Source organism: Capra hircus, chromosome 2, assembly GCF_001704415.2.
Source record: "Capra hircus breed San Clemente chromosome 2, ASM170441v1, whole genome shotgun sequence".
In the NCBI taxonomy this organism is placed as follows: Eukaryota; Metazoa; Chordata; class Mammalia; order Artiodactyla; family Bovidae; genus Capra; species Capra hircus.
Window position 1 is genome coordinate 83,074,600 of NC_030809.1, and position 22,492 is coordinate 83,097,091.

The 22,492-nt window shown below is 38.1% G+C and overlaps 1 protein-coding gene across 1 annotated transcript in view; it reads left to right on the forward strand.

Annotated features, from left to right (window-relative positions):
- Window positions 1-22,492, forward strand: part of ARHGAP15 (Rho GTPase activating protein 15) — a 711,497-nt gene that overhangs the window by 420,154 nt on the left and 268,851 nt on the right. The window contains exon 9 of the mRNA XM_005676179.3: window positions 3,172-3,294. Within this exon, the coding sequence (XP_005676236.2) occupies window positions 3,172-3,294 (123 nt within the window). The remainder of the gene's footprint in view (window positions 1-3,171; window positions 3,295-22,492) is intronic.

Below are 22,492 nucleotides of genomic sequence, written 5' to 3' on the forward strand. Positions count from 1 at the left end.
GATAAAGATCTTACTAGACTGGTCCCATATCCAAACTTGACTTTGAACAAGTTACTTAACCTCTTTAATTTAGCTTCTTCATCATCTAAAATGAGTAGAATTAATTTTGTTTGTTGTTCAGTCTCTAAATTCATGTCCAACTCTGTGGCACCACAGACTGCAGCGTGCCAGGCTCCTCTTTCCAATACTTCAAAAGATCATTTTGTGATTTGATTCAGAAAATATTGATTAAACCTTTACTATGTGCTAAACAATGTTGCAGTATTAGGGACACATTAGTGAACAGTGTTTATAAAAATACCTAAAATTCCTGCTTACACTGTAGTAGAATTAGGTTAAATCACATTATATGCTTAGGAGAGTTTCAAGCATATAGTAAGTTCTCAATACATTTTAGATATAGTGATTCTTTATGTGCTTGCATGCTTAGTCACTCAGTTATGTCTGACTATTTGTGACACCATGGACTATAGCTCGCCAGGCTCCTCTGTCCATGGAATTCTCCAGGCAAGGATACTGAAGTGGGTTGCCATTTCCTACTCTAGGGAATTCTCCTGACCCAGGCATTAAACTTGTGTCTCTTGCATCTCCTGCATTGGCAAGTGGATTTGTTACCACTGAGCCACCTGGTAAGCTCCAATATTGAATGATCAGCTTATGATTTGAAAGTAAAACACCTCCATTCTCCTACTGAGGTGCCCCAAATCTTCACATGAAATCCGTAATTAGGTGAGGACAATGAAGGGCCCTGTTAGGATTAGTATCTCATAGGATAGAGACAATAAATTCCAGTCATTTTACCAATTATTAATGATTTTGTTGTTTTGTTGCTATTGTCAGTTGCTAAGTCGTGTCTGACTTTTTGTGGCCCCGAGAACTGCAGCATGCCCAGCTCCTCTGTCCTCCGCTGTCTCCCAATGTTTGCTCAAATCCATGTCCATTGAATTGATGATGCTATCTAACCATGTCATCCTCTGCTGCCCCCTTCTCCTTTTGTCTTTGATCTTTCCCAGCATCAGAGTCTTTTCCAATGAATTGAATTCCCACCAGATGGTCAAAGTATTGGAGCTTCAACTTCAGCAACAGTCTTCCCAATGAATATTCAAGGTTGATGTCCTTTAGGATTGACTTGTTTGACCTCCTTGCAGTCCAAGGGACTCTCAAGAGTCTTCTCCAGCACAATGATTATTGATAAGAATCATTATTAATAGTGAAAGTGAAAGTTGCTCAGTCGTGTCTGACTCTTTGCCACCCCATGGACTATACAGTCCATGGAATTTTCCAGGCCAGAATGCTGGAGTGGGTAGCCTTTCCCTTCTCCAGGTGATCTTCCCAATCCAGGGATCAAACCCAGGTCTCCTACACTGCAGGCAGATTCTTTACCAGCTGAGCCACAAGGGAACCCCTGTTAATAATGTCATTAATAATAAGATAACTTGAAAGTGTTTAGACTCTGTGCTAATGAAGGTACAGACCTTAAATGTTATATTCATAATTGAATCCATATCCTTTAGCATAGGATGTGATAATCAGTAGGCATTCAGCAACCATGTGCTTATAGTAAATGAATTATTAATAGATACACCCCTAACTTTCATGATAACAGTGAGGCTAGTAAAACTGAGATGGGGGACTGATGAAGACATGGCAAAAGTTTGAGTCAACATGAGTTACAGAATTTCACCTAGTGGTAATTTCACACAAATAAGAAGAGAAAGATGTATCTGCATTCTTTTAAAAAAATTAATGAGTTAACTTAGCTGTGCCAGGTCTTAGTGGGGCACAAGGGACCTTTGATCTTCATTGTGGCATGCAAAATCTTTCAGTTGCATCATTCGAACTCTTAATTGCATCCGGTTTCCTGACCAGGGATCAAACCCTGGACCCTGGCATTGAGAGCTCAGAGTCTTAGCCACTGGATGGCCAGGGGAATCTGAAATCTTAAAAATATCTGCTTTCTGGAAAAGAAATCACTTTGGGTTAACTTGATAAAGAAGATTGAAAAAATTATTAGGTATGCAGGACCTTTGAAAATGCCCAAATTTCCTACTGTTCAATTTAGTTCATTCAGTCACTCAGTCATGTCCAACTCTGTGACCCCATGGACTGCAGCACACCCGGCTTCCCTGTCCATTACCAACTCCTGGAGTAGACTTAAACTCATGTCCATTGAGTCAGTGATGCCATCCAACCATCTCATCCTCTATTGTCCCCTTCTCCTCCTGCCTTCAATCTTTCCCAGCATCAGGGTCTTTTCCAGTGAGTCAGCTCTTCACATCAGGTGGCCAAAGTATTGGAGTTTCAGCTTTAGCATCAGTCCTTCCAATGAATATTCAAAACTGATTTCCTTTAAGATTGATTGGTTTGATCTCCTTGCAGTCCAAAGGACTCTCAAGAGTCTTCTCCAACACCACAATTCAAAAGCATCGATTCTTCAGTGCTCGGCTTACTTTATAGTTCAACTCTCACATCCATACATGACTATTAGGAAAACCATAACTTTGACTAGACAGATCTTTGTCTGCAAAGTAATGTCTCTGCTTTTTAATATGCTCTCTAGGTTGGTCATTGCTTTTAACTGAAATTAACAACAGCTTTTTTCTCCACAAGTTAGATGAACTTTTCTATAATTTTGTGTACAGATGCAGTTAGGTAGACGGCTTCCCCCAGTGGCTCAGCATTAAGGAATCTACCTGCATCACAGGAAACATAGGAGATGCAGGTTCAGTCCCTGGATTAGGAACATCCCCTGGAGGAGGAAATGGCAACCCACTCCAGTATTCTTGCCTGGAGAATCCCAGGGACAGAGGAGCCTGGTGGGCTACAGTCCACAAGGTTACAAAGAGTTGGACATGACTGACTAAACACACACACATACACAGGTGGAGCTATCCAGATAAGTTATCATGTTAAATATGAGGAAGTTAATGTGAAAATAAATTGTGAAAATATGGACCTAACCACATTCTCATTACATGTTCATGTAGCAACAGAGGTAATATTTTCACATGGGCAAATTTTTGCTCTTGTGCCCTGTCTAAACAGAAGGGCCTGAGCTATTAATTCAGGTAGTCATCCCATAACTAGCAGTTTTCTATTCATATTTGCATAAAGTAATAATCATTAAGGAAAAATTTACTGAAAGCCTCTGACTTTTTTTTTAATCTCCAGTGTTCAGACTGCATCATAGTGCTTCTGATACAAGCGACAAAAACCGAGTTAAAAGCAGATTAAAGAAGTTTATTACCCGAAGACCTTCCCTGAAAACTCTGCAAGAAAAAGGACTTATTAAAGGTATAGAATATTTTATACTTTTACTGTAACAGTGATAAATGAATGTGCCTCTCTGTCAGTAGTTAGTTGGCTCTAAACGAGTTTTAGGAGATTTTATTCTTCTTAGGTTGCTTATTAAATGTTCTGCTCTATGACAGAAGGAAAAATAGCTATCCAGAAAACTAATCCTGAGAAAAATAAAGGTTGGATCATAAGATCATTGAAAAAATACCAGGTTTTGCCCTCAGAGTATCTGGGAGTGAAGAAGAAACATCCCAGTGGCCCATTAGAATGACCCCACATGCTGGGATAATCCTCAGTATACCTGTTGCTCCAGAATATTTACTAACAGCATCCCTTTACATTCTCAACTGAGTCTTGTATAATAAATTATCTGATCACCTAGTCATAGTCTGAAGTAGGGCTAGGAAGAAAGTCTAAGATAAACTAGTGTCGTGAAAACTTAACAGGTTTGAAAACTGGAGGACCCAGAACTCAATCTAAATTGAAATAAGCAGATATTTTGCAAGTATGTGTAAAGTATATAAAATATCCTCCACCATTCCAACACCAGAATAGAACAACACTCGCATGAGACTGTAATTGGGACTCAGACTTCTAGTCTACCACTCACTAATATTGATGTTGAGCAAGTTGTCATCTCTGAGCCTCAGAGATGTTGTTATCTCAGAGCCTCTTCTGTTACTTACACCCATCACTGAGAAGACTCTTAAACAAATGAGATAATCCATTTAAAGTATTTAACAGTGCTTGAAATATCAATAACCTCAGATAAGCAGATGACACCACCCTTATGGCAGAAAGTCAAGAAGAACTAAAGAGACTCTTTATGAAAGTGAAAGAGGAGAGTGAAGAAGTTGGCTTAAAGCTCAACATTCAGAAAACAAAGATCATGGCATCTGGTCCCATCACTTCATGGGAAATAGATGGGGAAACAGTAGAAACAGTGTCAGACTTTATATTTTTGGGCTCCAAAATCACTGCAGATGGTGACGGCAGCCATGAAATTAAAAGACCCTTACTCCTTGGAAGAAAAGTTATAACCAACCTAGATAGCATATTCAAAAGCAGAGACATTACTTTGCCAACAAAGGCCCATCTAGTCAAGGCTATGGTTTTTCCAGTGGTCATGTATGGATGTGAGAGTTGGACTGTAAAGAAAGCTGAGCGCCGAAGAATTGAACTGCTTTTGAACTGTGGTGTTGGAGAAGATTCTTGAGAGTCCCTTGGACTGCAAGGAGATCCAACCAGTCCATTCTGAAGGAGATCAGCCCTGGGATTTCTTTGGAAGGAATGATGCTAAAGCTGAAACTCCAGTACTTTGGCCACCTCATGTGAAGAGTTGACACATTGGAAAAGACTCTGATGCTGGGAGGGATTGGGGGCAGGAGAAGAAGGAAACAACAGAGGATGAGATGGCTGGATGGCGTCACTGACTCGATGGATGTGAGTCTGAGTGAACTCTGGGGGTTGGTGATGGACAGGGAGGCCTGGTGTGCTGCGATTCATGGGGTTGCAAAGAGTTGGACACAACCGAGCAACAGAACTGAACTGAACTGAACTGGAACATAAGTATTCAAAAAATGTCCTCTGCTATCACTAATATTATTATCATTCATTACTGTTATTGTTACCAGATAGATGAAAGGATGGATGTACAGATAAAACCAGCGATGTAGATTTCTATGACTGGATATTACCTTATGGATCACTGAGGCAAATGTATTATTTTCCTAAGAAAAAAATATAGGCATCAAGTCCATTATTCTCCCTGGTTTTCAGATTTTCTAACCAATGGACACATTTTGAAAATTAAATACAAGAAAAAATTTGAAAATAGGCTAAAATAAAGTACTAAAATAAACTGTGAATGAAGTGGAAAGATATCCTTATAGAAGTCAAAAAGTGATTTATGATACAAATATTTCTCAGGAACAGGGCAAAGCAGATAGCATTTTCAGCACTACTTAGGATGAGAATTATTTCAATAGTTTACAATAGCCATCTACCTATAAACTTCAGTCTCTTTTTAAAATAGGTGAACATATCACAAAAATCATCTAGCATTTTGAACCAATTGTGAAAGGTTAAATTTTGCAAAGCATGAACATACCTATCACTAATAGAGTGGAAAATTCTTTAACATAAGTATTTGGAAGTAGAACTAGCACCTGCTTTAAATCAGTCTTTAGCTCAGACTTTTACTCTCTGAAATGTCCTTTTCAGTGGACAGCATTTGGTCTTCTACAGATTCAACTTCACATCATAATATTGCAGTACCTCCAGGTCTACCTTAGAGTTTATCCCATGGATTATCATTTTCTTAGAAAAAAATCAATAGCATGTTACCTGCCATCATGACAAAGTATAAAACCAGATAAGCAGCCCAAACAATTACAATCTGACAAACTCCAAATTTTTCATGACTGTAGCAAAATAAAAGAGGTTTTAATTCAGTGACATGGTCTGGCCCCAGTCAAAATGCTAAAGAATTAAAAACCATAGTGCTCTAGAATTGGTCTCAGAAAACAGCAGAGAAACTGGATGCCTAATGCAATTTTCATACTGATGTAATGGAACCACTGAACACACTCCAATGGTACATTTCCTATCTTAAAGCTCCATTGCATTTTCACCATAGCTGACCAATGAGTCAGAATTCATTAGTAAGGCTATGGAAAATCTATGTGAAATTCCAATTTGATAAGCTTCCATTGTTGTCTTCAGTGGAATTTTCTTCCAAATACAGATCAAGTTATGCAAATACACTCACTTCTTGGGCTTGTTTCAGTTTTAACTGTGAATTTTTTGTAAGGCTTCTGAGACTTTTTTTTAAACTGAATAGAAAGCATTAAACCAATTTTTAAAAATATCGACCCAGTCAAATTTAGTATGTTAAGTCCGTTTTCTTAGCATATTTAAGGCAAAGACTTAGGGGGAGAAAATGAAAACAGTGTTTTTGATCGGCTGTGAAAAATCACACAAAATAAATCAATGATTAACACTTAAATGGTTAATTTCTCCAAGTAAAATGACTTAACTCTTTCTAGAGAAGAATTATTTGGAAAAAAGAGATAACGCCTTTAAATTGTCCTGGAGTGTGTTTTCCCAAATTATATTAAATATATATTCCAATACATATTGGAATATATATTTAATATATTCTTTTGCATAGAATTGATGCTTGTGAACTGTGGTGTTGGATAAGACTCTTGAGATTCCCTTGGACTGCAAGGAGATCCAACCAGTCCATTCTGAAGATCAGCCCTGGGATTTCTTTGGAAGGAATGATGCTAAAGCTGAAACTCCAGTACTTTGGCCACCTCATGCGAAGAGTTGACTCATTGGAAAAGACTGATGCTGGGAGGGATTGGGGGCAGGAGGAGAAGGGGACGACAGAGGGTGAGATGGCTGGATGGCATCACTGGCTCGATGGACGTGAGTCTGAGTGAACTCTGGGAGTTGGTGATGGACAGGGAGGCCTGGCGTGCTGCAATTCATGGGGTCGCAAAGAGTCGGACACTATTGAGCGACGGAACTGATCTGAATTGAACTGAACTTTGCGTATGTGGAGTAAAGACCTCTATTACTGAGGTTCAGGAAAGCTGTACATGGTAGTTTGGGTCTTACAAGTGTGCTTCCTGATACCTAGGAGGGTTTTGGCAAGGCCACAGCCACTTTTCAAAGTGTTTACGCTTTTATGCAACATTCCCAACAGATTGAGAGGCCTGAGCTTTGAATTCAACCAGCGTTTATTGAGCCCCCACTGTGGGGCAGGAAAGGCTGTGTTTTGTTGACTTTCAATGCCCAGCAGAACAATATTCACAAAGCACTTTAGGTGAAAAGAAAACTGTCACAATATCGCACAGTATAAACTCGGGCACAAACCCTTTCTTTAAAACCTGATTTTTGGACTCATGGAGACCCGGCCAATATGTGATTTTGTTGGCTAGATTTTAGATAGGGAAGTAGCCTCTTAATGGGGCTGCATTTTCTCATTTCTTTAATATGACTAATGAAAAGGGTACCTTATGATGCCAAAATGGGGCCAGCAGAAAATTCTGAATTATCACCCAATGAAAAGAAATAGTAATAGCTCAGGTGGGTGTCACAATCATTGTGCCATTGCAGTAGTAGCTTCTGAAAAGCCTTCAATTTCTCCAAGTGCTTTCACATTTGCCAAGGGAATAGCAAGAGCTTTTTAAATGTATGAGTTTATTACATTGAGCCGCTCATGGAAAACAAAACTCCAATCAATGTAATATGTAAATTATAGGGAATAGGGTACACTTTAGGGTGGTAGGTATGTTTGTACATGTCCTCTCCTTGCTTTTGGAACTGAAGTAATTGCTCATTAGCATCAGCCAAACTACCTTATGTAATCTTTCAAATAGCAGCATTGACATCCAAGAACATAAAACACAGGCAATGCAATTTTTAGAAAAGATAATAATTGGTTGGATTTTTAGGAGCAACTAACATTTCCTTATGTCAAAATGATAGAGAATATTGTGTATTTTGAAAGTGGTTTCTTTCATCTTTGTATAGAAAAAAACCATACTGGATGACATTAGTAGAAATTGAGAGCACTGTGGTAATACTTCTGTTTTTTAATGTTTGTTATAAGGGAAACAGCCAGTATAAGGATTAAATAGTACACCTCCAGGATTTATGATGAAAAGCAGTGTTTTCCTGCCTCATACTCATTTTCTTCCTTATAGGGACCATTTGGGATGGTTTCTATTTGTAGTTCTCAAGGCTGCCTCTCTGTCTTAGTTATTGTTATTTGGGGTATAGATTTTTGTTAATATCTGTATCTTTAATGTTTCAATATCTTTCTTTATAAATTTCAGACATTACCTCAGGTTTATTTTACAGTGAATCTGACAATTAAACTAGACTTCATCTACCTGTCTTTTTCTCTCCCAAATACTCAAATACAATTGGCTTTGCTGTTGCTATTGGCTTCATCCAAAATATCCAACATACGTAGACCTCTGTTTATTGTTCTGTTGACCATAGACAATTGCGTCTTAATGCCTCCACTGACAAGATGACAAGCAAGGTGTCCTTTTCCCCTTTCATCTCCTCTACTTTTGCTGTTAAGTCTTTACTTCTACCTCATGAAAAGTTATATTATTTCACTGATTTCTGTAATTATGACTTATCTATAGGTTGACTCTGGAAGTTAAAAACTAAGAAACAACATTCATATTATCATGACTGTATAAGATTGCTTTTTGTGGCTCTCTCTGTTCTTACGGTATCATGACCCCCTGATTTTATTAAGGAGAAATGTCCCTTGATCTCTTTTCTTTTACATTCGAAGGTTATATTAGTAAGTTTATGTTGTTTCACAGCTACAATCAAGAATTCTACCATCATCCCCTATATTTCAAATCTAAATGTGAAAAAAGTGATCAGTCATGTAATCATGTAATTATTATGAAATTTTTCACCAAGTAGTGTGCCAGATTGGATTAATTTATCCACAGGTCTGATACCATGCCTTATTGGCTGCGCAAATTATAATCTTATTATTTTTAAAGCTTATGCTTCACCATTTGCTTATAATCACGCTGTTGTTTAGCTTGATACATCTTGGGATTGTGGATTTCTTGTACAGATGTTTATCTCCCAAAGTTTTATTTTTCATTGCTTTCTGAATTTTACATCCTCAAAGGATTTAGTCCTCTCTATTAAACATTCTATGTACCTTAGTCTGTGACTCCCTGGTTTTTACCCCAGAATTTCTTCTAAAACCCTTCCATCATCCTACTCCATTTGTATTGGTTGCTTTCCAGGTTTCACTTTTGTTGTTGTTATTTAGTTGCTAAGTAATATCCAACTGTTTGCTACCCCATGAACTGCAGCATGCCAGGCTCCCCTGTCCTTCACTATCTCCTGGAGCTTACTCAAATTTATGTCCATTGAGTCGGTGATGCTATTTAACCATCTCATCCTCTCCTGCCCTCTTCTCTTTTTGCCTTCTAACTTTCCCAGCATCCGGATCTTTTTCAAGGAGTTGGCTCTTTGTATTAGGTGGCCAAAGTGTTGGAACTTCAGCTGCAGCATTAGTCCAGCGAATATTCAGGGTTGATTTTCTTTAGGATTGACTGATTTGATCTTCTTGCAGTCCAAGGGACTCTCCAGAGGTTTCTCCAGCATCACAATTCCAAATCATCAGTTACTCAGCCTTCTTTTTGGTCTAATTCTCACATCCATCCATACAAGACTACTGGAAAAACCAGAACTTTGACTATATGGACCTTTGTCAGCAAAGTGATGCCTTTGCTTTTTAATATGCTGTCTAGGTTTGTCATAGCTTTCCTTCCAAGAAGCAAGTATCTTTTAATTTCATGGCTGCAGTCACCATCTGCAGTGATTTTGGAGCTCAAGAAAATAAAATCTTTCACTGCTTTCACTTTTTCCTATTATACTTGCCATGAAGTTATGGCCATGATCTTAGGTTTCTTTTTTGTGTGTTTTACATTGAATTTTAAGCCAGCTTTTCACTCTCATCTTCCGTTAGAGTGGTATCAGCTGCATATCTCTTCTAAAATCCTTCCATAATCTTACTCCATTTGTGTTGGTTGCTTTCTATGCTTCACCTTTTTTACTCTGTGATTTCCTTTCATTGATCTTCTGAGCTGTATTCACTGTCTTCTGAATCCCATGCCTTTTCTTTCTTGCCTTAATTTCTTCTCTTATTATGTAACAGCCTTCAGTAACTCATTTAGAAAACATGAGACCCTGACTGTCTAAAAATATCTTCAGTATGTCCATACACTTAATCAATACTTTTGTTGTGCATAAAATCCCATTGCCTCTAGAATATAGAGTTGCAGCTTCCATTCTTACTCTTATTACTTTGAATTCTTTTTTCTTTCAGAATCATTGATTTCTTTTGTCTGTTTGGTTTTTTTTTTTTTTTTTTTGGGTGGTCTTTGAGATTCTATAGTCAAGATAATGTATACAGTTGGCAGAATTTTTAAAATTTACTTTGCTTGGCACTCAATTTGAAGAATTGTGAATCTTTGCCTCTGGAATTTTTTCTCTTTCTTATTATGTTAATAATTTTCTCCCATCAGTTTTCTGTTGCCCCCTTTGTGATCTTTAGGATGTGAGTATTAGAATGTCAGAATTGGTTTTTCTCATGTTCTGAAAGAATTTTCAGTTTCATCATTATTTTTGCTTCAACTATTATATTTTCAGTTTTCTAGACATCCTACTTATTCTCCATTCTTTTTTACATACCTCACTCTCTCAGATTATATGAGGACAAGTTTTGTTTGACCATGATGTTCCCATTCCTAATAGTGAGGATGATACTTAGCACTCAATAAACATTAATTCACTGAATAAGAGAAAATAAATTATAGAAAATAGATTATATTTTTTTTCTAACTTGTCAACTTGTATAAATTAAAATTTGTTGTTGTTTTGGCCTTTTAATTTTAAGATTTTCTCTTCTTTGAATCATCAATGTCATCTACGTTCCTTTTACTCATATATTCGTCCGGTTCTCTTTCATCACATTAGTAACTTCACTCACATGTCTGGTTGGCCATTGTTCTTCGTTCTTATTACAAAATGAGGCTCCACAAAAATGAGCTGTAATTCTGCATACATGGGCAGAGCTAGCTTGTCAGTGGTATTTTTTGCTCTAGGGTGATCTATAGGAACTATCAAACCTGCTTGAAATATCAAATATTTCCATAGGATAGAGTATGCCTTATATACTTTTGCTAAACTGAATAAATCTGTGTACAATTGTTTATAATGAGAGAAAATTTTCAACTCTATTTTATAATTAAGGGAATTGAGTTTATTTGAAAGCATAACAGCTTTAGAATGTGACTAAGCTAAGTTAAAGGTAGATTCTGTCATCTATCAGTTATAAATTTAATATTTGGTTATCAACTTTTGGGTTTGTAAAATTTACATCATAAAATTCAAATGAAATTCTATTTAAGTTTATTTATTTTAAATTTAAATGAAAGAATCTCACACAGTGCCCAACTTATCTTAAACATTCATCAGCTCCCTTGATTCCTTCCTTTCTTTCTTCTGTCTTTCCTTCCTTGTTTTCATCTTTCTTTCCTTTTTTCCTCCCTCTTCTTTCTTTTCTTACTTATGTTTATAGAGGAAATCATGACCAAGATGACCCTAGGAAAACACTCTCTCAAGTATTCTTTTAATGTTTGAGAAATCAATCCAGACAAGTATCAAGGAAAGGCAGCAGTAATTCATTTACTTCAAGGAAAGTATAAAAATCATTTGCAATTGGCTCATATTTACCATTTTGGGTAATTTTTATTATGGTACTCTTTATACAAAAATGGGCATGAGCTCATTTTCTTTCCTATCTACACCCACTAACATGGTGTTATCCAGTTGCCAAAATGCTTAATAATTACCCAAACAGACAATTGTTTACCTTTCTGGCATATGAGAAAATAATATCTTTGACATCACAGTACTTTTGTAAAATATATGTCATACTGAGAAGTAAAGAAAGCTTTGCCATCCAAGTTGCTGATACAAGTTATTAGCCCTAAAGTTTCAGCAGTCATGTTTATGAATAGCAAAATCATTGAGTTAAGAGGACAGTATTTTTAAAGTAATTTGTTAGAGCTAATGTATGACAAAGTAACCTACCTGTCACATTGTTAATTTAAGCAAAATATTTATGAGCAACACTGCAATATACCTTTGAGTAGAGATATGCTTCAACTTGCCACTTTATCAGTGTTAGTCTGAGAATAATTATATTTGAATTTATATACTGGGGCATGGGTCTATCATTGCTTGGGCCTGAAATACTCTCACAACTTCCACAATATGCATTAATGTGCTTAAAAATATCTTGTAAATCTTCTTTTCTTTAAACTTCTTTATGGTTCATAATTGAACTGTGATCCTTACGTGTGAGCTGTGTCATGATTTAATATTAGCCAAAATTAATAGCCAACCTTAAGCTGCTTTATCTTGGCCTATAAGCTTCCTGGTTCCTCTGCATTTATAGTTCCCAGGCAGTTTCTGTTATTTAAAGGCTCTTGGGAGCAAATGTGTTCATAATAGAGTACCACATAGCTAGCTTTTGTTCAATAATAAAATACAGGTCACCATGAAAGATGGCAAATGTTGAGGAAAAAGTGCACCTGGCTAGCAGGTTAAGCCCATGTCTTTTAAAAGCCTGTTATCCAGAGAGGAAATGATCCTGATATTATGAGATATTAAAAGCAAAATAACTTCAGAGCGACAAGAGAGAAATGAGGTCCAGAAATGGGAGCAAATTAGTAAGGGGGAAAAGAATGAGCAAGAGTAATGAATTGGTTTCCCTGTGGTTCAAGAACTTATTTTCTTATGGAGGGAGAACTTTTCACACAGGATTCATTAGAATATATTATTTGAGACGGTGACTTACCTATAATTGATTTTTAGTATCTACAAAATGATATTATCTGTAATTTCCTGCTATAAACTACTATATTTTGTATATTTGCAGGTAATGTTATTTTTCTACTATTCTCCATTTTTCTTCCTTTAAAACATATTACTAACATTTGAGTCGAGTTCTTAAGATCTCTGTCTTTTTTTAGGTAAAAGAAAGTTCTGGATAATATCAGCCTTTAGCTCTAAAGCTGACTATGTTTCTAGTAACAGACATTCTAAATATGGAGAATATAAAATGAATAAGACCCAATTGATTTCAAAATAGCATATTGGCATTTTGTTGTTAGCCAATGGCCTCTAAAACCCATATTAATTCTTGTCCTGGCAGAAGATGTTGGTTTTAGCCATTCCATGGACTATTTATTATTAAAAGGTTGCCCAGTGTTTTGGCATAGCTTACAGAGTTAGTCTAATCTTGGTGACAGTTCAAAATATTGTTTTTAAGCCTTTCAGTTTGAGGACTGACAAGTTTTCGTAAAGTAAGAAGAAATCAGCATGAGCACCAGTAAGGAAACAGTACCAGGTAGAGACAGGTTTTGTTTTGTAATAAACCATGTTTTAAGCATGTTCTGTGCTCTAACTCAAATTGTATATGTTTGTGCATGTGTGTTTAGACATGTATGCATGTGTGTGTAGATCGTGTACAGGATAAGAAGCCTCTCTTCCCATCCCTGATGTTGCACCAACCCAAGTTTATTTGCTCTCTGAAGCATATCCTCAACTAGTTGCAGATGACCAAAAGTCAGGCTGCTGTGCCGCCCTCTGGAGAGGTGGTCTAGGGCCGCTCAGTCCTCTAATCACATCCTAAATCTTTCCTCCACGAAACCACCTGAAGAGAAGAAAAAGATGCAGGGCTCTCATCAGTGTCCACAGGAGTCCCTCTTTTAAAGGTTAGCATTTATTATTGATACCCTGCTGTTCTCCAGCAGGTGTTCTCATACGACACAGTTCCCTCATGACTCCTAAACCCAGCTCACAGGCAGGGGAAGATTCTTCAGCCAAATTCTTGTTAGCTTTTCAGGACCTCGGTAGATGGTACAGACTGCATGCAAAACCGATGCTGGCGCTTTACCTTCTCCTTTGTAGTTTTTGTAGTTCTGTTGCTGAAAATACATTGATTCCATTTTGTAGTGGGATGGATAATGGAGGGAGGGGAAACCAGAGTTTCTTCCTGACCAGGAGATGGATAATTTGAACAAATATGTGAATAAATGCTTCATATATAGTGAGATGAATTCAGGTTTTCATAGTTCTTGGAAAAGGAGGTACTCTTGGTATGATTGGGATTCGAGGGTCCATTTTATGTATGTATGTTGGCTGTGCCTGTAGAGATGGTACATTTCAGAGCTCTCCCAACCAGTTTCTCCTCATGAGGGTCCACATTCAGCAGATGTGTGGATGGCTACAAGCAGAGGAAATGTTGCTACTGCTGCTGCTGCTGCTAAGTCGCTTCAGTCGTGTCCGACTCTGTGCGACCCCAGAGACGGCAGCCCACTAGGGTCCCCTGTCCCTGGGATTCTCCAGGCAAGAACACTGGAGTGGGTTGCCATTTCCTTCTCCAATGCATGAAGGTGAAAAGTGAAAGTGAAGTCGCTCAGTCATGTCAGACTTCGCGACCCCATGGACTGCAGCCTACCAGGCTCCTCCGTTCATGGGATTTGCCAGGCAAGAGTACTGGAGTGGATATGTTACCATCAATAATTCATTTTGACATATCTTAACATGAAAATGGGCTTCCCTGGTGACTCAGTGGTACAGAATCTGCCTGGCATCGCAGGAGACGTAGGTTCGATCCCTGAGTCAGGAAGATCCCTTGGAGTACGAAATGACAGTTCACTCCAGTATTCGTGCATCGGAAATCCCAGGGACAAAGGAGTCTGGTGGGCCACAGTCCATGGGGTCACAAAGAGTAGGACACGAGTTAGTGAGTAAACAACAACAAAGATTGATATAGTGCTCTTTTTATTTCCTTCAGCATCACTGACACTGTGGCCTACAAATCTTTCCTCTTAAATTCATGTCTATTATAAATCAGAAATATTCCACAAATTCCCAACATAAAGGAAAAAAAGAAATGTATCATTTTACTGGGGGGAACAAATATAAAACTCTCTCTCTTGTCCAATATAAAAATATCTCTTTTCACTTGTTACCCTATCTGATTAGTGACATTGAAATTTGACCAGCCTCTGTAAAATTTAATCATCAGAAAAATAACTCTGTGTCACAAAAATACTATTCCAGCATATTCGACTTTTCTGTGGGAAAGAGGCAAGAGGCCATATCAGAATTTGGATAATCATAATTGGTGGTCTGTCAGTATTAGTCACACTGCAATATGAGGAGGTATTATCTCCCAACTTTCCTTTGAAATTGACTATGTTGCTCTAAGTGTGTTTTATCAAAGCATTTTCTGGGGCAACAGATCTGAAAACATAAACTTTATGTAGCATTGTTCCTCCTTAGAAATTTCTCTTTAATATGTCCTTTCTTTTTGAAGATAAAATAAAAGTACATAAAAGAGTTCTGGGAATAGGCAGCTATATGTCATAAATACCCTTCACTCCCCCTTGCCCAGGGCCCCCGGAGCCCCCAAAATTTGGAAATAATTTGATTGAAGTGATGACTGCCTTGATCTTGTTTGAATACTCCTCCTTCTTCATTGTCTTTTCTCTATGGGAGGCAACAGTCTTGTCATGGATTCATTCCTGGGAGAAAAAGAGGTATTTCAAGCAACCATATTTTCCAAACACAAAATTGAGACACATGGCCTGACAATGACATAATATTTGAAATCGAGACTGTGCTCAAAGATCCAGAACATATGGTTGAAAGAGTTTTCTTATAAAAAGCAACTATTAAGACACTTTCTGTATTCTTATTCACAAAGGGCACATTCCTCCATCCCTTTTATTCTCATGTTAAAATTATTACCCATACATGGGAAGACTAGACCACTTTTCCCTCAAATGTGTTGCCTTGGCAGTGCAAAAAGCACCCTGTTGACTAAAAAGTTAAATGCACAGCCATCAAGGAAGCAATGCAAACCAGACTGCCAAACATATTATGAATATATTGCGCTTCTTAAAAATGCTAGTTGGTTTTTCGTACTGGAGTATTGACTAACTGTCTGCGTTTGATGTATGGTTTACCAGCCTGATGTCGACTTATGGTTAGAGCTTAACTTGTTAGTTCTGCTTTTGCAGCCAATTCAGAATAACTACAGATGCCTTGAGATATTAAAATTGACTGCTCAAATGGACTCAGTGTGGGAGTTTCATTGGTTTTAAATTGATAACAGCTGAAAGAGTGAATGATTAAAGTGTACATGGGCATAGGACACAGCTCTTTCACAGGAACTCTTGTGAACAAACTCCCTGAGCGTGGGAATATTTTCTGTCTTTTTATATCATAGTTGTGCCTAAGCAATCTTGAGTTAAATGTTAAAATTGCACAGAAAAAAATCAGAAGCCTACAGGAGAAATAATTCCTGAGAAACTGAGATAAATTTTGATGAAGTAGGCTCCTATTCTATAGGGAACATTTAAAGTTAAGTGGCATTCCATAAGGTGGTAATTGTGTCTATTTCCCAGGCATTTGAGTTAAATAAGCTGTATAGGAGGCATAAACTGTCATAATAGAAGGGCTTGGAAGTGTTGTGTACATCTCTTTTTTCAGCTCTCAAAAACTGAAGCACAAAAGTGCCTTATCACAGATAAGTCAAACAAAGCCTTCTCTTTGCTTTCTTATTCTCCTGGGAATAGTTATTATTGTTTTCATTATTTAAAAAGATGATCAGAACACTTTCTTGTCACACAATAAAGAAAACATAAAAGAGAAATAACAAAACTTTTCTCTCTCATCAAATCAACATTTATGTAATTAAAAAAAGATTTTATGAAAATGCACTTTCACAATTTAACAGTAGCTTAGGGTAAAAGCCCAGGAAAGAAAAGAATACAGAGTCATTTAAAGAAGTTTGTAAGAATGATGATGGTGATGGACAGGGATGATGATGGTGATATCCTGGTGATGGACAGGGAGGCCTGGCATGCTGCAGTCCATGGGGTCACAAAGAGTTGGACACGACTGAGCGACTGAACTGAACTGATAAGAAACGAATATTTGTTTACACATGTCTTCTTCAACTTACATTTTTTTCAAGAGTTCAGTTATTATTACTATTGCGATTACGTATATGTTATTACAATATGTTATTACATATTGTGACCTAACTTCATCTTGTATTTTCTATTGTCTCTAGCATTTTTTTTACCTTTGATAATATGTTTAAAAAATACTTGGAATACTTTGTATAGCTGACTGATACTGAGCATCAACCTATAATAATAAAGTTGTGTGTGTGTTAGTCTCTTTGCTGCTGCTACTGCTGCTAAGTCACTTCAGTTGTGTCTGACTCTGTGCGACCCCATAGATGGAAGCCCACCAGGCTCCCCTGTCCCTGGGATTCTCCAGGCAAGAACACTGGAGTGGGTTGTCATTTCCTTCTCCAGTGCATGAAAGTGAAAAGTGAAAGTGAAATTGCTCAATCATGTCTGACTCTTAGCGACCCCATGGACTGCAACTTACCAGGCTCCTCCATCCATGGGATTTTCCAGGCAAGAGTACTGGAGTGGGGTGCCGTTGACTTCTCCAGTGTTAGTCTCTCAGTCATGTCCAATTCTTTGCAGCCCCATGGACTGTATCCCTCCAGGCTCCTCTGATAATGGGGATTCTCTAGGCAAGAATACTGGAGTGGGTTGCCTTTCCCTTCTCCAGGGGATTTTCCTGACCCAGGGATCGAACCCAGGTCTCCTGCATTGTAGGCAAATGCTTTACCATCTGAGCCACCAGGGAGGACAGTAATGAAGTTGGGATTTATTAAAGAAATTTAATATATAAAGTATATACTACACTAATATTAATGAAGGTAAAGGTGAAGTCGCTCAGTCGTGTCTGACTCTTTGTGACCCCATAGACTGTAGCCTACGAGGCTCCTCCATCCATGGGATTCTCCAGGCAAGAATATTGGAGTAGGTTGCCATCTCCTTCTCCAGGGGATCTTCCCCACCCAGGGATCGAACCCAGGTCTCCCACATTGGAGGCAGACGCTTTAACCTCTGAGCCAATCTTCCTTTAGTAGATACATATATAGACAGACATGTTCAGACATGTAAGATAATCATTATAAAGAATGCTATAATTTTAAAGCAAAATAAGTCATATATATTTGGCCATATTTATAAGAAATTTTACTTTATATTTATTGCTGAAATTTTGCCCCAAATTATAACCTATGTACCTAGAGTAAATCCTAAATTTGCCTAACTTGATGCTTCCTGAGATGCATACAGCCATTGAATTGTGCTTGGTGTTGTGATTGATAACTTGGGCAGATAGCTATCTAAGAGGCTATTACAAGGATTGACATCTTCATCAGATTTAATTCACTTAGAAATGTAAGAGCAAAGGAGAGAAATTTTCATTCTCTTTCAACAGTTATTGAGTTCCAATTTTTTAATGATTTTCTTATCTACCCATATTAGACAGGAGGGAGATTTTAGAGGAGATGTAATCCAAGTTAAACACATGTGAGGGTCGTTAACTTGAATATATCACTCCTAACTTATCCCTTTGAACTTGGAACTCAAACTCATAGGAGGGAAAAAATGATGGAGGCGGAAGAGGACTGGCCTCGGTTAACCTCACAATGAAGGAATCTATCATGCAGTAGAGGCTGAGAAATAAGAAAACAGATGGTCTGAAAATAATGTCTTGAGGATATCTTAGCATCTTGATATTCCAAATAATCTAAATTTCAGAAGAGCTATTATTCCCCCAGACTCCTTCATCATTTGCACCACCTCATACATTCCTTCTCTGAACAGTATAATATTATGTTTACATCTTTTGTGACTATACATTTCAAATGTACTGGGGCCTTGAGTATGGTACAATTTTTTTATCTTAAAAATGTAATTAGCATAGAATGAATTCAATATTGTGTAAAGAATTTGACAGGACCTCACTTAATGTTTTTTAGAAACAATTAACATGTCAGAAGAGGAAGTGAGAGCACTTTTTGGTCATAAATCTGTTTACATAATTACCAGTTGAAGAAGTCAAACATTTTAGGAGGAAAAAAATGCAAGGTTAGACCCTGTTTTCATCAAAAGCAGTATTCCCAATGATGTCAGATATCTCAAATTCTCTACCATGAGGTTTTTTATTCATGTATACACTTGTACGCATGCCCCTTTAATCAGAAAGATCACATATTAAAAGTATGATTGAATAATCTTTGAAGAAAAGTAATATTGGTTAGAAATACACTGTCCATCACACACAAGGAAAGACAGTTACTTACATCTGTGTGGGAAGTTTTATGTTCAATTCAAGATGCCACAGCAATATGGAGAAAGTATTTCAAGGGTGGCTATGTAGTGTAGGTATTAATATATAAGCTTTCCAAATATGACCATTTGGGGCCACATACCAGGGCACTTTATCAGTAAGATGCCTGTCCCATACTGCATTGTGGAGGACAGATTGGAAGTCAGAAAATCTGGCCAGGGAACTGTGGCCTCAGAAGGGATGGATGGGCAGGAGGTAGATGGTGGGGGAAAACAAGATCACAACCCTGCACTAAGTCCACGTAGAGAATAAATAGCATATTGGAGACAGTTGGGGAGGTGGGACATCTTATCTGGGGAATTCTGGAGAAGGTAGTAAGTACTTTTGGGTAAAGTTCTAGTGGAAAACATTTCCCAGTGATAATCCAAAGCCATCTGTGCCTGAATCAGTTATTATGGTATGAACACTATGGAATGCACAGAGAAAGCTTCTGCCTCCCAGATGCAGTTCCCTAACTCAAGAGTCTGAGAAGCTGCCATGTATATGTGTGTTGAGCTTCAGTTTCACCTGCTGAGCTGGATGGTAGACATTCAACTGAGACCCACTGCGTGGAGTCTGTGCTAATCCATTTGCCTCACCATCTGGAGGTTAGGGGTGGTGGAAGCATCCTTTGCTGGAGAAGGTCCCAGCCTGTTGCCTCCATTACCACCAGCCTCGACTCCTAGACTACAAGAATATCTAACAAGTAATGCAGCAATGCTGTGCATCCTTGGGAAAAAGAGGTGCTTGAACACAAAACTGTGCTTAGTTTTGTATGATATTTCAGTATATAAAGAACACTTGAAATAATGAAATGTGTGAAATACTATTTTCCTCCTTGGGTCTGGGGGCATATGGTGTGAACTGATGAGATGATAGTGGCCAGATCTCCCTCTGCTTTTTGAAAGAGCTATATGTAACCTATTGTACTCAGGGCAAAAATGTACTGCAGTCATTAAGCCACAAAGATGGTGGAATTTTGAAGCAGATTTGAAGTCTGTCTTGACTCCGCTACTTATATTTTTGTGAATTAAGGCAAAGTAATGAAATCTGCTGTCTTAACACTTTCCAGATATTACCTCTTAGAATTGTTGATACTATATAAGGAACAATCAGCATAGCAAGTAATAGCTATTCATTCTTATACTCCTAATTCTTCTCTTACTGTCTCAGAGTATATTGTATGTGCTTCTTCTCCTGGATGCAGAGTAGACATTCTGAAAATTTCAAAACAGATAAAAGATGCTGAGATTTTCATGAGACTGCATTAATAAAATCAACATGTGGAACATCCTATCCACCTTGTGCTGTTGTATCCAATAACAAGGCTAAAGAACTCTGCTTGCATTTCTTTGTGCTTTGATGGTTATCTACATTGCCTACTCATCAGTTCAGTTCAGTTGCTCAGTTGTGTCCAACTCTTTGAGACCCCATGAATCGCAGCATGCCAGGCCTCCCTGTCCATCAGAAATTCCTGGAGTCTACTCAAACTCATGTTTATTGAGTCAGTGATGCCACCCAGCCATCTCATCCACTGTTGTCCCCTTCTCCTCCTGCCCCCAATTTCTCCCAGCCTCAGGATCTTTTCCAATGAGTCAACTCTTCGCATGAGGTGGCCAAAGTATTGGAGTTTCAGCTTTAGCTGAATCTCCTTTCGGATGGATTGGTTGGACCTCCTTGCAGACCAAGGGACTCTCAAGAGTCTTCTCTAGCACCACAGTTCAAAAGCATCAATTCTTCAGAGCTCAGCTTTCTTCAAGGCTAATTCTCACACATACTCGTAAGTCACTGTTTTCTAAGAGGATACAGTATTTCATAAAGCAGAATCCCTCAAGAAATGAGTGAGGGAGGAAAACGTACAACAAATATGGCATAATATATTAAATGTCAATTGCTTCAAGGGGCATTTAGGTCATAGATTTCAGAAAATTACAAGTGGGAAAAGAAGTGGGAAAGATTACTATTTCTTTTACTCTATGGCCCTTAAACTGAACCTTAAAGTATTTGGATATGAGAAGAAATGAGTAAGACATGTAAGGTACACAGTTGTAGGAAAGCATGGGTAATGGTGACTTGGATGAAATATAACGGATTTAATAAGTCATGGTGGCAGGTGGTTTGCATAGGGTCAGGCTAAGGACCTTGTACTTTATTTTATGATCAATGTTATTATTCACTCAGTACCATTACATATTTCTTATTTATTTGATGAACATATATTGAGGACCTACCATGTGGTAAGTGATAGCCTGGATGTTGGGCCCACCAAGATATGTAAGGAGATTCCTTTCTTGAAAATTAGACACTGCCTAAAAGAAGTATTCTATATTAAAATAAAATTATGTCCATATCTCGCCAGCTTGGCTCCATTTGAAAAGTCCAGTGGAAATATATATAGTTATCCCTTACTATCATTTGAAGATGCTACAACCCTGTGTGTACAATGCCACAGTACAGTGATTCCTCTGTATTTGCTGGTTCTACATCCCTGTATATGTGAAGGACTGATTGTGTTAGAAAGCCACATTATGAAATTAATTTTACTTAATTCCTATTTAACCTCAATGGGCCTCATCCCAGCAACCTGTTACTGTGAATGAAGTAACAATGACGTGAAGGTAGCAAGTCTTCATAGGTAGCAAATATCACAAGTCTTGACTCCCACCTGTATCATCATAACAATTCAGGCTTTCTGTTTCCAATGTCTCCCTAGCTATTTCTGGGACACCTGGAGTGTATCACATCTGAGGAGAACTGCTCTCTTCATGTTCTTCTCTGATTCCTCTTCTTTGATATCTCATTGCCTACAAACTGGACAAGGAAGGCAATTTGCCATGGCCACAGATAGCCAGCGTCTTCTGATCAATGACTGCTTCAGGGCCTACTTACTGTCCAGAAGTTTCCAAACCTACAAAACCTTCCAGGGCCTGCAGTCCCTCTGGTTCCACTGCATTTCTGGCTTCACTCTGCCTGCAGAACAATCAGGAAGACTGCCCTTCTCCCAGACGTCCATATGGTTCAGTTGATCTTTTTAGGGCCTGAAGCAACAATGCTTAGGCTTTGAATCTCACAAAGTGAGAAAATAGCTTCTTTCCATTCTCTCTGAGGCCCTCTCCTCAACAGAACTCGGATCAGCTAGAATACATGAAGCATTCTTCCCTCTCTGAGAATTCCCACTGATTCCACAAGCTCAAAATCCTTCTCAAGCAAGCCACTTCTCAAACACTCTGTTGGTGTTTTCACCAACAAATATTAACACTTGCAATTAGACATCTGGGTAGTGACCATCACTCTGCAGTTCATTCGGTAGACCCAACCATTTCATCTTTAATTATGCCTGTCCCAG